This window comes from Hydra vulgaris, chromosome 14 (assembly GCF_038396675.1).
Source record: "Hydra vulgaris chromosome 14, alternate assembly HydraT2T_AEP".
Classification (NCBI taxonomy): domain Eukaryota; kingdom Metazoa; phylum Cnidaria; class Hydrozoa; order Anthoathecata; family Hydridae; genus Hydra; species Hydra vulgaris.
In genome coordinates this window covers 6,768,500-6,782,500 of record NC_088933.1, presented here as the reverse complement: position 1 = coordinate 6,782,500, position 14,001 = coordinate 6,768,500, and the positions used below count along the sequence as shown (strand labels likewise).

The 14,001-nt window shown below is 25.6% G+C and overlaps 1 protein-coding gene and 2 long non-coding RNA genes across 3 annotated transcripts in view; 2 read left to right on the top strand and 1 right to left on the bottom strand.

Annotated features, from left to right (window-relative positions):
* The window catches only part of LOC100198986 (tyrosine-protein phosphatase Lar), a 51,320-nt gene extending 48,045 nt beyond the window's left edge, over positions 1–3,275 (bottom strand). Inside the window, exons 1-3 of the mRNA XM_065817678.1 lie at positions 3,150–3,275; positions 2,904–3,052; positions 1,146–1,298 (exon numbers count right to left, since the gene is read on the bottom strand). Of these exons, the coding sequence (XP_065673750.1) occupies positions 1,146–1,298; positions 2,904–3,052; positions 3,150–3,201 (354 nt within the window). The 5' untranslated portion in view covers positions 3,202–3,275. The remainder of the gene's footprint in view (positions 1–1,145; positions 1,299–2,903; positions 3,053–3,149) is intronic.
* A 4,727-nt stretch (positions 3,276–8,002) lies between these two features.
* On the top strand, positions 8,003–8,611 carry LOC136090636 (uncharacterized). Its single transcript, XR_010643591.1, has 2 exons — positions 8,003–8,133; positions 8,429–8,611. It is a non-coding gene; the product is annotated as an uncharacterized LOC136090636 (long non-coding RNA).
* A 3,357-nt stretch (positions 8,612–11,968) lies between these two features.
* On the top strand, positions 11,969–12,570 carry LOC136090615 (uncharacterized). The gene is made up of 2 exons (XR_010643567.1): positions 11,969–12,099; positions 12,388–12,570. It is a non-coding gene; the product is annotated as an uncharacterized LOC136090615 (long non-coding RNA).
* The last annotated feature ends 1,431 nt before the right edge of the window (positions 12,571–14,001 follow it).

Below are 14,001 nucleotides of genomic sequence, written 5' to 3'. Positions count from 1 at the left end.
GTTTGTTAGTAATAATGTCAAGTTTGTTAATGATTGTTTAACTTGATAATTATCAAAAAAAAAATTATGAACTTTTAAACTTTATGCAGACCACACCATGACCAAACATCAAAATTCATAGATATAGTGTCAAGCCATGTATTTTCCCTCATATCAATTCTCAGGTCTTGTTACTAGTCCCGAAAAAGTATCATTTTTGCTAAATGTGTATTTTTTAAACCCAGACAATAACTTTTTGGCCAACAAAACACTTATCTTTTTTGAAAACAAAACAAAAAATTGGAAATTTTATTTTAATTCTATGCCATCTTATTAAGGTACATAAATTAATTTTTTTTATCTGAACCAGAAACTACAAGTTTTATGGTTTCCTTTACATTTTATGACCATTAAACACTTCTATTTTTTGTTGCATAAGTTTTGTTAGTGATAATAAACTAATTTATTATAATTTATTAAAAAAGAAATAACAAAATGCTTTCATAGCATTTATGGACTTAGCATAATCAATTTATAGAATTTTTCATATTTGAGATCCATTTAAGACTTCATCTTAAATCTTAAGCCTGCTTACTAATCAAAAAAAATTCTGCTTGAATTTTTTTTTTAATTTATGAAAAAAAGAATTTGCTTTATATAGACTAAAAAGAATTAGGTTTGTTCAATAGATTAACCCATCAATAAATTTAAAACTTTAAATGCTTTTTTTGTTTTCCCACAACACACTTGACTATGCTGTAAATTTTAATCAAACTATGCAGGTTTTGAGTTTTTAATTATCAATTAATATTTTTACCAGAAAAACTATTTTCTATATGCCCATTTTGGATACATTTTTTCAAAGTTTAAGATTTTTGATTAAAAAAATCTGTTTAAACGTATGCACCATTTTAAATAAAAATATAGTCTTAAGTTTACCTAGTAAGTTGATTAAGCAAATAAATTAATCTCAGAAAAACTGATATACATTAGTTAAACTCAAATTATCCATTGGCCCACATCTCCCCACCCTACCCTACTGAACTCATGGTTCAGGGCCCTGTTTGGTAAGTAATAAAAACATCAATTAGTAAACTTTAAATTAGATATATTTTTTTTAATAAAATTTAAAAAATAGTTGAAAAAAAATAGTTGGCTTCACTTACTTTTACTTTATCTGATTCAACAGAATAATCAAACCAATTTTTTTTATCAATACTAAAATGAAGTGTGAAACTGTGTAGCATCATCATTGTTTTATTGAGTTCAAATCCCTTGATGTCTAATCTTGTGATAGTTTTGATATTTGAAAAGTCAAACTAAAAAACCAAAATGTTTTTTAAAACTTTAAAAATAAAAATCTTTTATTAATGAAATTTTTAATTAGGCTTCTTAGTTAAATTTCTTATTTTAGAATAAAGAAGCAATTTTTATACTATAATCAAAATAAAGCTATTCCATGCTACATAACTAATGGGAATCAGATAAGTTAATTGAGAATATCAAAGCATCATTTTTAAAGAGACTAAACTTTTATTGGTCAATTTTTTCATTGAGACACCATGCTCCTAGCCAATAGAGCTGTTTTGCACTAAGAAAGTTGTCTCTCTGGACCAAACTTCTCTTCAGAAGCAAATTTATTTTTTCATTCAGATTACAGATTAATAAAATATATTTACAACTAATGTAATTTTTTCAAAGAATATTGTCTTTTGCAGAATATTCTGTAGAATAATATTCTACAAAAGACATCAAATGTAACTAACTTTTGTGGCAGAATTTTTTATTTCCATAACAGAATTTCAATAAAATGAAAATTAAATTACTATTAATACAATTACTCCCTAAGTTTTTAAGCTACAATTTAAAAAGAAATGAGTATAATATATGCAAGGTTCTTGTCAATTTTCTTAAACCATATTTTTTTCTTAATACAAAGTTGTTTCAGATTTTTTGCATGCCATTTCTTTGTATAGAGCATTCCTTTTAAAATACTCTTAAAATTCTCAAATAAGTGAAATTCTAAGATAGTAAACACTTTGGCCACATTAATTATTGAGCATTTTTCAAAAAATAACATCACGGTTTTAGCATAATGCAATGAATTCAGGTCAGGTCAAAACAAGTACGGTCATCATTATTCTTTGAAAAAAGGTATTAGCCATCTCCTGATGCATTGTCTCTAAGTAAAGATTTTGGTTACCTGCAAAACTGTTGGAGACAAAATACATTTTTGAGTCCCATTCATCATTTAATGTCCGCCCAGACAAACATTTTTTGGTTAAATTTTGCATTTTTTTAAATATATTACCTTGGTAGAAGTTTGTTCAACATTGCTTCAGTAAAAAATTTAATTGCCATCAAATGTGCTATAAGCCAAAATGAAACAAGAATGACGCACAAATTTCCTCACAGATCCTGATGCTGTTGATTACATCTTTTGATAATTATTTATCGCTGGTCATTATTTATATGGGTTTATTATTTTCTTTATTATTCTTTATTTTTTGGCAACTTTTCTTAACAAGTAATAAATCAGGACTGTTCTAAGCTTTAGGCTTGTTAGCAGCCTTTGGGAAACTCTATTCTGGTGATCATTACAAGAGAACTTTTTTTTCAAAAGATCAATGTTCTAAAGAAAACTCCTATTCTTTGTCAATTATCTTCTTGTTTTGACATTATTTTATGTAATTAAATTGGTAATAAAAAAGATAAATAGATTTCTATCAAATATTCATTAGTTGAAAATTTAAATCGAACTTTAATCCTATTCTAGCACATATTTCAGTGATTTTTGGTTTCTGTTTTTAAAACTATCTTAATGGTTTTAATTCAACTTTTAATTACAAACAACCACTACTTTAATGTTTTTCTATTTTATGCATTTGTAGGTGAAATTCCCTTTAAAGAATATCACAATTTACCTGTATTGAGAAATTCTTTCCCACTTTTGCACAAAAAACTTTATTTGTTTGTATAACGTTTACAATATTAAAATATACATCTTTAATTGAAGTTGCACTTTGCAAGTTAGCAGTCACAACAGAGGACAGAGGTATTGAACATAAACATGCTAAAAAAAATTATGAAATGTGTTATTAACATAATTTGTTATTCAGCAAACAACTATTATAAAAATTACAATTTTTTATATAATTACATTTACTTACTTGAACTTGGAAGAAAAACAAGAAGAGTTGACATCAAAACAAAAAATTCCATAACTAAACATTATTATAAAGCCTTTTAGGTAATAGTAAACCAAGTAGCATTTTATTTTTCAGTCCTAAAGTAATGATATTTATTAAATATAAAATTTTTTTAATTGATTTTCCAACAAAGCTTAGTACACTCTCCCTAAATTATATAAGAGGTAGAATGCACTAAGTAGTGTGTGTAAGAACTATCCATCTATCTATGAAAGACAATTATAAAAAAAAACAATTTTTTTAATCTATTAACATTCTTCTTTTGCTTGTTTGTCTGTAATACCAATTCTAAACTTTGAGTAAGCAAAATATGCACATTGTGGACCCAAACTGGCAAATATATATATATATATATATATATATATATATATATATATATATATATATATATATATATATATATATATAAATGCATGCATACACATATATGCGTGTGTGTGTATAAAAGCTTGCTTTGTAATTGTTTCCATTTTAATTAAGTTATAAAAACATGTGATTACTGTCACAGTTTTAAAATCTCTAAAACTCCTTTTATTACTCTCTAAACTATCTAACAATAACTAAACTTTTATACTGATATGCATAGCAGTGATTATTTAGATTAAAAAAAAAAACATGACTACTGCATATAGATTAACTGTTTTTATCCAATACATGATTTCTTAAACCAGGAAGCGCCTGCTTTTTAATGCATTATTTTTTACATTTATTTCTAAAATTATTATTAGCATTAAAAACCCTGATCACAGATCACAGAACTATTTTTAGCGGAAATGCAACTTTAATAAAAACAGTAAATTATATTTTTCTGAAGGTGCTTCAAAACATATCTAGCTTGATTCTTGTTTATTCAAATGTTTAATGTTCAGTTGATTCAAAATGAATAATGTAAACTACACTTTTTCAACTGCATACAAAAAAATAAAAGTTTATGACAAAAAGTTAGTGCTATAAAATCATATTCAGATTACACTGTAATATCTAAATAAAACTTTTTAGTGCATTTGTTATTGCAACATTAAAGAAAATTTTAGCATAAAGTTCTAGTAAAACAATAAATAAACAATCGTAAAAATAAAATAATAAAAATAGGTCAAAATTTATTTAAATTAACAAACATAAGAAATATCGCAGGTAGAAAATAAATTTTTTCTTGTAGAAAGTGTTATTGAATAGAATTCAAAATTGATTTTGCACAATAATTGCTAAAACTAAAGGTAATATCTTTAGTTTTAAAGTTATTTCTGAAACTAAAATCCAGACGTCTTGGTTTTAGCTTTAGAAATTTTTAAATTTTAATATTTTGAAAAATGCTGCTGTTACATCCAAAACACAGAAAGTTTGGTGGCAACTAACCAAATTGCAAACAAATTCTCAATTTTTATAAATTTAACCAGATGTAATCAAATGCTTTTTTAATCTATATAGCAAACAAATATCTATATAGCAATCTATATAGCAAACAAAAATCTCTATATAAGATGTAGCTAACAGTTCTTTTCTTTAATTAATTTGTGCAAAATATTGTAGATATATATATGTGTGTGTGCATATATATATATATATATATATATATATATATATATATATATATATATATATATATATATATATATATATATATATATATATATATATATATATATATATATATATATATATATATATATATATATTTATATATATATATATATATATATGTATATATACACATGTTGCAATTTATGCTTATATTAGTTTTGCAATATAAAATATCTTTTTACTTCAATAGCTAAAATTAATCAATTTTCTTTAATGAATTAACTCCTAATTTTAACGATTGCCAATTTATCATATGATATCAATAGTAAATAATGCCGACCGATTTGACTTTTTTCTTCTAATTTTTTGGGATAAAACAGCCTGCATTTTACAATTCATATTATAATTTCTCATTTCTTTTGATTTAATAAAATCGAATAGGACTTCGTTATCTATAAGATAAATGAACATTTGCAGGATAATTTGTATTATGAAACTTTTGGGCTTTTAAACATATATTTTCTTTAACCGATTGCAATTTAAATGAATGAACTTTTTTTATCACTCTCCACCTTTGTTTATATTCTTAATTTGGATTTTTTTTAGCTTGACAAACTGAGGTCATTAAGTAATTAGATTAATACGATAAATTCATTAGAATTCTTTAAAGAAGTTTCAATTTTAAAGAAAAATTTATTTAAAATTTTAAGCTTGTATAAAAAATTTATGGGTTCAAAAGCGTATTTTAATTTATAGCAGGAAGTAAGAAGATTATGGAAAACACGCGGATGGATTAAGTATTTATATAGAGGGGAAAAAAAATTATTTTGTTTCAAAAGTATCTCTACAGCTTATAAAACAAAGATCAGTTTTCAATTTCGAAATAGCCAATGAACATACTCAGGGTCGTCCCGAAGATATCTTAAAGGGGGATGACGTATTTTTTTTTGCCGACAGTGGATTATATTTTTTTTACCGATTAAGATTAAAAAAAAAAAAAGTCTTTTAGAAAAAATGTGGGTGTGAAGAGAGGGGGCGAGTGACCAATTTGATGTGAAACTTTAAAAATATGTAGAAAATTACATGTCTGTAAAATAGGTGAGATCTCAAAATAGAGATATCTTTCATTAACAAAGATCTCAAGATATCTTTCATTAACATGCAAACCATAATTGAAGAAAGACATTTCATAGCTGCCTCAGATCAAGCCCCGTAACTCTATTATATAAGACAAAAAAAGGAGTTGCAAATTTTAAATTTTCACTTTAATTATTTTAGTAGGTCTTTTTTTTTTTTTTTTATCAGTTTGCAATGTTAGTCGTGATACAAAATAGTGTAAGTCGTAATACAATTACGTAAATAATACAATTTAGCGTACTAAGGTTTCCGATAGAAGATCATACCCAGTGAAAAATAAAACCGCGTCCCACATGGGTTCCGCGTGGGTTCCGTGTGGGATTGATGGGATTTACGTGGGACGGATTTTCCCATGTGGTATCCGTATGGAAATTTGTCACCTTAAACCCATGTGGGTAATCCCACATGGGTTACATGTGGGAACTATATGGTATTTACACACATGGGAAATCCCACGTGGGTTTCCTGTGGGATTTGTATGGGAATTAATTTGAAAGCTGGAAACTAAAAAAAAACTTTAAAAAAAATACTAAAAAAAAATTTTTTAATCGACTTTGCGTTGCGTTACGTTTACATTGTGTGAAAATATTTTATATTAATATAGAGAATGGTAAGCAAGTATGTAAGTACCATGAATAATGTTTATCTTTCTTTATAGAAATAAGATTAAGATTTGTGCAAATAGACATATTATTAAGATGATATAATAGTTATTTGAATATAGATCTTGAGTAAATTATTTGCAAACAATTAACTGATGCAAGTTGAAATGTTGTCAAAAACCGATCTTGCATGCGTGGGACACTGCAGTGTCCCACAAAGAAATGCAGGTTTGAAAGTCAAAGAATTCCCAATTTTCTTTATTAAAAAAAGAGAAAAATAGGATGGAGATGGTTTCTGTATCTTTTTTTATGCTCCAAAACTTTTAACTTTAGATATAATATAGTCCTTAAGACTTAAGGGACTTACGAACTACATTGAGGAACAAAAACAGAATATTTACAGAAACTTTTCAATTTTTAATCTGGAGTACCACAGTGTTATTGAGAATAAAGCCTCTGGGTTTATTCTCAATAACACTGTGGTACTCCAATAATCTAGTTATACATATAGTTAACTATATGTATAACTAGTTATACATATAACTTGTTGTAAAAACTTATTTTTTAAGGTTATGCTTGAACAAATTAGTACCAATTAGTTCAAATTCAAGATTTAGTTCAAGTTCAAGTTAAAGTTCTTATTTATTCATTATTTTTGTTAATTTTATATTTATTTGTTCAAATTTATCAGTTAGTACTATTTTTTACTATAGTAAGAATGTTTATCATTGTTGAACGTGATTTTATTAGTAACTTAATTTTATTTTCAACATATTTTGACAACACCCTTTATATTTTAAATGATGACAACTTTACTTTTCTATTGATGTTAAATTTATTACGTTTCAATAACTCAGATTGAATCTTAACTGAATTATTGTAAGCTTTGTAAGGGTTTGTTGTATATCAAATGGTGTTGTAAATAAAGTAAAAATAATATATATATATATATATATATATATATATATATATATATATATATATATATATATTACTTGTTATGTTTTTTATTTTCTCATTAGCCTATATGTCTCTCAATATGTCTGGATTTGTAAATATTTACCCGTTGAGATATATTGATAAAACTTTTTTTTGCTTGAATCAACTTTTGTTGGTGTTTTTTATTGTTGGTGATTTTTATTGTTACCATTTTTAGCAAAAAAAAATAAAAATACAATTATCTTTCTAATATATATACTTTGTTATGGTTCTGCTTGTTATTGATACTATTTAACATTACATAAATATTCTTAATGAAATTTGAAATACAAAAAATATGATTATCTTTTAACAATTTTTTGGTTTTCTTTTTATATTTCCGTCTTTACTAGAGATTATTATTAGAAAACATAGACTGCCATTACACCCTACCTAATATAAAAATGTATCAATACAAGTAAAAGTGAAAGTTTAATCGGCCTTCAGTTTTTATGGCATTTTGCGCGATGTCAAGGCCTGTTATTATAGAAGGCCGTGTGTGTGACGAAAAAGTAAAGATACTTTTGCATCCAGTGGCTATTGCACCCAACATCTACATCATTGAAAAAGTAGGTTTTTACATTTATGTTTTTGTTTTTTTGTTTAACTACTTATCCTAATTGATCACTTTTTTTCAAGATTCTCCTCATGGGTTCAAGCTCATTACGCATAATATGTGTTCAATTACCCATAATACGTTAGTCATTGTAAGTAATAAATTAGGAAATAATTATTTGTAAAATATTGTAGTCATTAATGACTTCAACCTGGCTAATAATTAAAATTGCTCGACTAATAAGGTTACTTATTTATATTTCTCTCTCTCTCTCTCTCTCTCTCTCTCTCTCTCTCTCTCTCTCTCTCTCTCTCTCTCTCTCTCTCTATATATATATATATATATATATATATATATATATATATTTATATATATTTGTATATATAAATATATATATATATATATATTTATATTCATATATATTTGTATTTATATTTTTTTTTTAGAAAATGTTTGAAGAAAGTTAGAAGATACTAAAAACCTTGATATTATGCAAGCCGAAGCGATTTAATTAATTCAATCGACAAAAAACGGCGTGTAAATCGCAAAAAAAAAAATATTATTTTTAATATTCATTTTGGATGTATTGATTAATAGCATTTATTTTAAAATAAATTCATTTTGCAACACGTTTTTTAATTTTATAAAATTTTGTCATAATAGTAAATCCAAATAAATCCAACATAGGTTATAGGTAAATCCAACATATATGGTAAATCCAACATAGGTTATAGGTGGAAAACATCTCATGTAAAAGATCAAAAATGCTACACATTTTGAATACCAAATGGGATAAAGTAGCAAATACCAGATTAAGTTAAGCCTCTCTGAAAGCTTCGATGATTAATTTTAAATTTACTATTTAAGCAATTTTTAAATTAAAAGAATTTTAAAAATTATCATAGAAGCATTCGGATATAATATATATATATATATATATATATATATATATATATATATATATATATATATATATATATATATATATATATATATATATATATATATATATTAAAGATTTTACATAATGCAAAGATACAACATACTAATATTTTAATATATTATAAACTGAAGATTTAAGAAATACATTTTACATGCACTTTTAGTAGAATTTTAGAATGTTGTCCATAGAGAGAATGAATTTTTTTAATTAGTTTTAAAATCAGGAAGAGTAATAGAAAGATAAAAGTTTAATAATACTATTTTATTCCAAAGGCATGCAATACAAAAATAATTAAACTTTTTTCTACAAAAACGTTCATTTAAAAAACTATTATTTCTTAATGTATTAGTATTAGTAATTGCTGTTTCTAGTGTGAGTCAGAAAGTGTGGCATCAACACACTATGACAGCCTATTCGCTTGATTGCTGCTCATCCAGCAATCAAGACTTAAAACTGTTGCGCTTTAACCAACTCGCTTGGCAAGCTATTCCATGAATTGGCTGATTTATTAGATAAAATGATTTCACGACACGCTTGCTTCGTAATTTTTTTGACATATTTAAAGCTATGATCTCTCGTTTGAGTTTGAATTCTATTCAATAACACTTTCTACAAGAAAAAATTTATTTTCTACCTGCGATATTTCTTATGTTTGTTAATTTAAATAAATTTTGACCTATTTTTATTATTTTATTTTTACGATTGTTTATTTATTGTTTTACTAGAACTTTATGCTATTAAAAAAAAAAAAAGTCTTTTAGAAAAAATGTGGGTGTGAAGAGAGGGGGCGAGTGACCAATTTGATGTGAAACTTTAAAAATATGTAGAAAATTACATGTCTGTAAAATAGGTGAGATCTCAAAATAGAGATATCTTTCATTAACAAAGATCTCAAGATATCTTTCATTAACATGCAAACCATAATTGAAGAAAGACATTTCATAGCTGCCTCAGATCAAGCCCCGTAACTCTATTATATAAGACAAAAAAAGGAGTTGCAAATTTTAAATTTTCACTTTAATTATTTTAGTAGGTCTTTTTTTTTTTTTTTTATCAGTTTGCAATGTTAGTCGTGATACAAAATAGTGTAAGTCGTAATACAATTACGTAAATAATACAATTTAGCGTACTAAGGTTTCCGATAGAAGATCATACCCAGTGAAAAATAAAACCGCGTCCCACATGGGTTCCGCGTGGGTTCCGTGTGGGATTGATGGGATTTACGTGGGACGGATTTTCCCATGTGGTATCCGTATGGAAATTTGTCACCTTAAACCCATGTGGGTAATCCCACATGGGTTACATGTGGGAACTATATGGTATTTACACACATGGGAAATCCCACGTGGGTTTCCTGTGGGATTTGTATGGGAATTAATTTGAAAGCTGGAAACTAAAAAAAAACTTTAAAAAAAATACTAAAAAAAAATTTTTTAATCGACTTTGCGTTGCGTTACGTTTACATTGTGTGAAAATATTTTATATTAATATAGAGAATGGTAAGCAAGTATGTAAGTACCATGAATAATGTTTATCTTTCTTTATAGAAATAAGATTAAGATTTGTGCAAATAGACATATTATTAAGATGATATAATAGTTATTTGAATATAGATCTTGAGTAAATTATTTGCAAACAATTAACTGATGCAAGTTGAAATGTTGTCAAAAACCGATCTTGCATGCGTGGGACACTGCAGTGTCCCACAAAGAAATGCAGGTTTGAAAGTCAAAGAATTCCCAATTTTCTTTATTAAAAAAAGAGAAAAATAGGATGGAGATGGTTTCTGTATCTTTTTTTATGCTCCAAAACTTTTAACTTTAGATATAATATAGTCCTTAAGACTTAAGGGACTTACGAACTACATTGAGGAACAAAAACAGAATATTTACAGAAACTTTTCAATTTTTAATCTGGAGTACCACAGTGTTATTGAGAATAAAGCCTCTGGGTTTATTCTCAATAACACTGTGGTACTCCAATAATCTAGTTATACATATAGTTAACTATATGTATAACTAGTTATACATATAACTTGTTGTAAAAACTTATTTTTTAAGGTTATGCTTGAACAAATTAGTACCAATTAGTTCAAATTCAAGATTTAGTTCAAGTTCAAGTTAAAGTTCTTATTTATTCATTATTTTTGTTAATTTTATATTTATTTGTTCAAATTTATCAGTTAGTACTATTTTTTACTATAGTAAGAATGTTTATCATTGTTGAACGTGATTTTATTAGTAACTTAATTTTATTTTCAACATATTTTGACAACACCCTTTATATTTTAAATGATGACAACTTTACTTTTCTATTGATGTTAAATTTATTACGTTTCAATAACTCAGATTGAATCTTAACTGAATTATTGTAAGCTTTGTAAGGGTTTGTTGTATATCAAATGGTGTTGTAAATAAAGTAAAAATAATATATATATATATATATATATATATATATATATATATATATATATATATATATTACTTGTTATGTTTTTTATTTTCTCATTAGCCTATATGTCTCTCAATATGTCTGGATTTGTAAATATTTACCCGTTGAGATATATTGATAAAACTTTTTTTTGCTTGAATCAACTTTTGTTGGTGTTTTTTATTGTTGGTGATTTTTATTGTTACCATTTTTAGCAAAAAAAAATAAAAATACAATTATCTTTCTAATATATATACTTTGTTATGGTTCTGCTTGTTATTGATACTATTTAACATTACATAAATATTCTTAATGAAATTTGAAATACAAAAAATATGATTATCTTTTAACAATTTTTTGGTTTTCTTTTTATATTTCCGTCTTTACTAGAGATTATTATTAGAAAACATAGACTGCCATTACACCCTACCTAATATAAAAATGTATCAATACAAGTAAAAGTGAAAGTTTAATCGGCCTTCAGTTTTTATGGCATTTTGCGCGATGTCAAGGCCTGTTATTATAGAAGGCCGTGTGTGTGACGAAAAAGTAAAGATACTTTTGCATCCAGTGGCTATTGCACCCAACATCTACATCATTGAAAAAGTAGGTTTTTACATTTATGTTTTTGTTTTTTTGTTTAACTACTTATCCTAATTGATCACTTTTTTTCAAGATTCTCCTCATGGGTTCAAGCTCATTACGCATAATATGTGTTCAATTACCCATAATACGTTAGTCATTGTAAGTAATAAATTAGGAAATAATTATTTGTAAAATATTGTAGTCATTAATGACTTCAACCTGGCTAATAATTAAAATTGCTTGACTAATAAGGTTCCTTATTAAAATTGCTCTCTCTCTCTCTCTCTCTCTCTCTCTCTCTCTCTCTCCTCTCTCTCTCTCTCTCTCTCTCTCTCTATATATATATATATATATATATATATATATATATATATATATATATATATATATATATATATATATATATATTTATATTCATATATATTTGTATTTATATTTTTTTTTTAGAAAATGTTTGAAGAAAGTTAGAAGATACTAAAAACCTTGATATTATGCAAGCCGAAGCGATTTAATTAATTCAATCGACAAAAAACGGCGTGTAAATCGCAAAAAAAAAAATATTATTTTTAATATTCATTTTGGATGTATTGATTAATAGCATTTATTTTAAAATAAATTCATTTTGCAACACGTTTTTTAATTTTATAAAATTTTGTCATAATAGTAAATCCAAATAAATCCAACATAGGTTATAGGTAAATCCAACATATATGGTAAATCCAACATAGGTTATAGGTGGAAAACATCTCATGTAAAAGATCAAAAATGCTACACATTTTGAATACCAAATGGGATAAAGTAGCAAATACCAGATTAAGTTAAGCCTCTCTGAAAGCTTCGATGATTAATTTTAAATTTACTATTTAAGCAATTTTTAAATTAAAAGAATTTTAAAAATTATCATAGAAGCATTCGGATATAATATATATATATATATATATATATATATATATATATATATATATATATATATATATATATATATATATATATATATATATATATATATATATATATATATATTAAAGATTTTACATAATGCAAAGATACAACATACTAATATTTTAATATATTATAAACTGAAGATTTAAGAAATACATTTTACATGCACTTTTAGTAGAATTTTAGAATGTTGTCCATAGAGAGAATGAATTTTTTTTAATTAGTTTTAAAATCAGGAAGAGTAATAGAAAGATAAAAGTTTAATAATACTATTTTATTCCAAAGGCATGCAATACAAAAATAATTAAACTTTTTTCTACAAAAACGTTCATTTAAAAAACTATTATTTCTTAATGTATTAGTATTAGTAATTGCTGTTTCTAGTGTGAGTCAGAAAGTGTGGCATCAACACACTATGACAGCCTATTCGCTTGATTGCTGCTCATCCAGCAATCAAGACTTAAAACTGTTGCGCTTTAACCAACTCGCTTGGCAAGCTATTCCATGAATTGGCTGATTTATTAGATAAAATGATTTCACGACACGCTTGCTTCGTAATTTTTTTGACATATTTAAAGCTATGATCTCTCGTTTGAGTTTGTTGAATACTAACTTTTTCAATTGTTTCCAAATCTTTAAAACCGTTAAAGAATTTAAAAAGTTGAACTATATTTGGCACTGGAACTGTGTCAAATGCCTTGGAAAAATAAATAAAAAAAACCTCAGCAGGTTTACCATTCTCTGAGGCGGTTGATTTAAAATCAACTGTTTCAAGAAAATTTGTTGAGCATGATTAATTTTTAACAAAACCGTGCTATTGCTTGACTATTAGTTTTAACTTAAATAGAAAAGTTTCATATTTAGATCTGATTATACCTTCCATTATCTTTCATGCAATTGAGGTGAGTGATACCGGTCGGTAGTTTCCTGCTAAGGTTTTTTCGCCATTTTTGTACAGAGGAGTGATATTTGCTGATCAAAATTGCGTTGGCAGTTTGCTGGTTTTAAGTGACTCTTTAAAAATATACGTAAGTGGAATGGGGAAGGCTGATGTACAATTCTTTTAAATAGCTGAACATAAGTTATCAACGCCACTTGATTTGTTATCTTTTAAGTTTT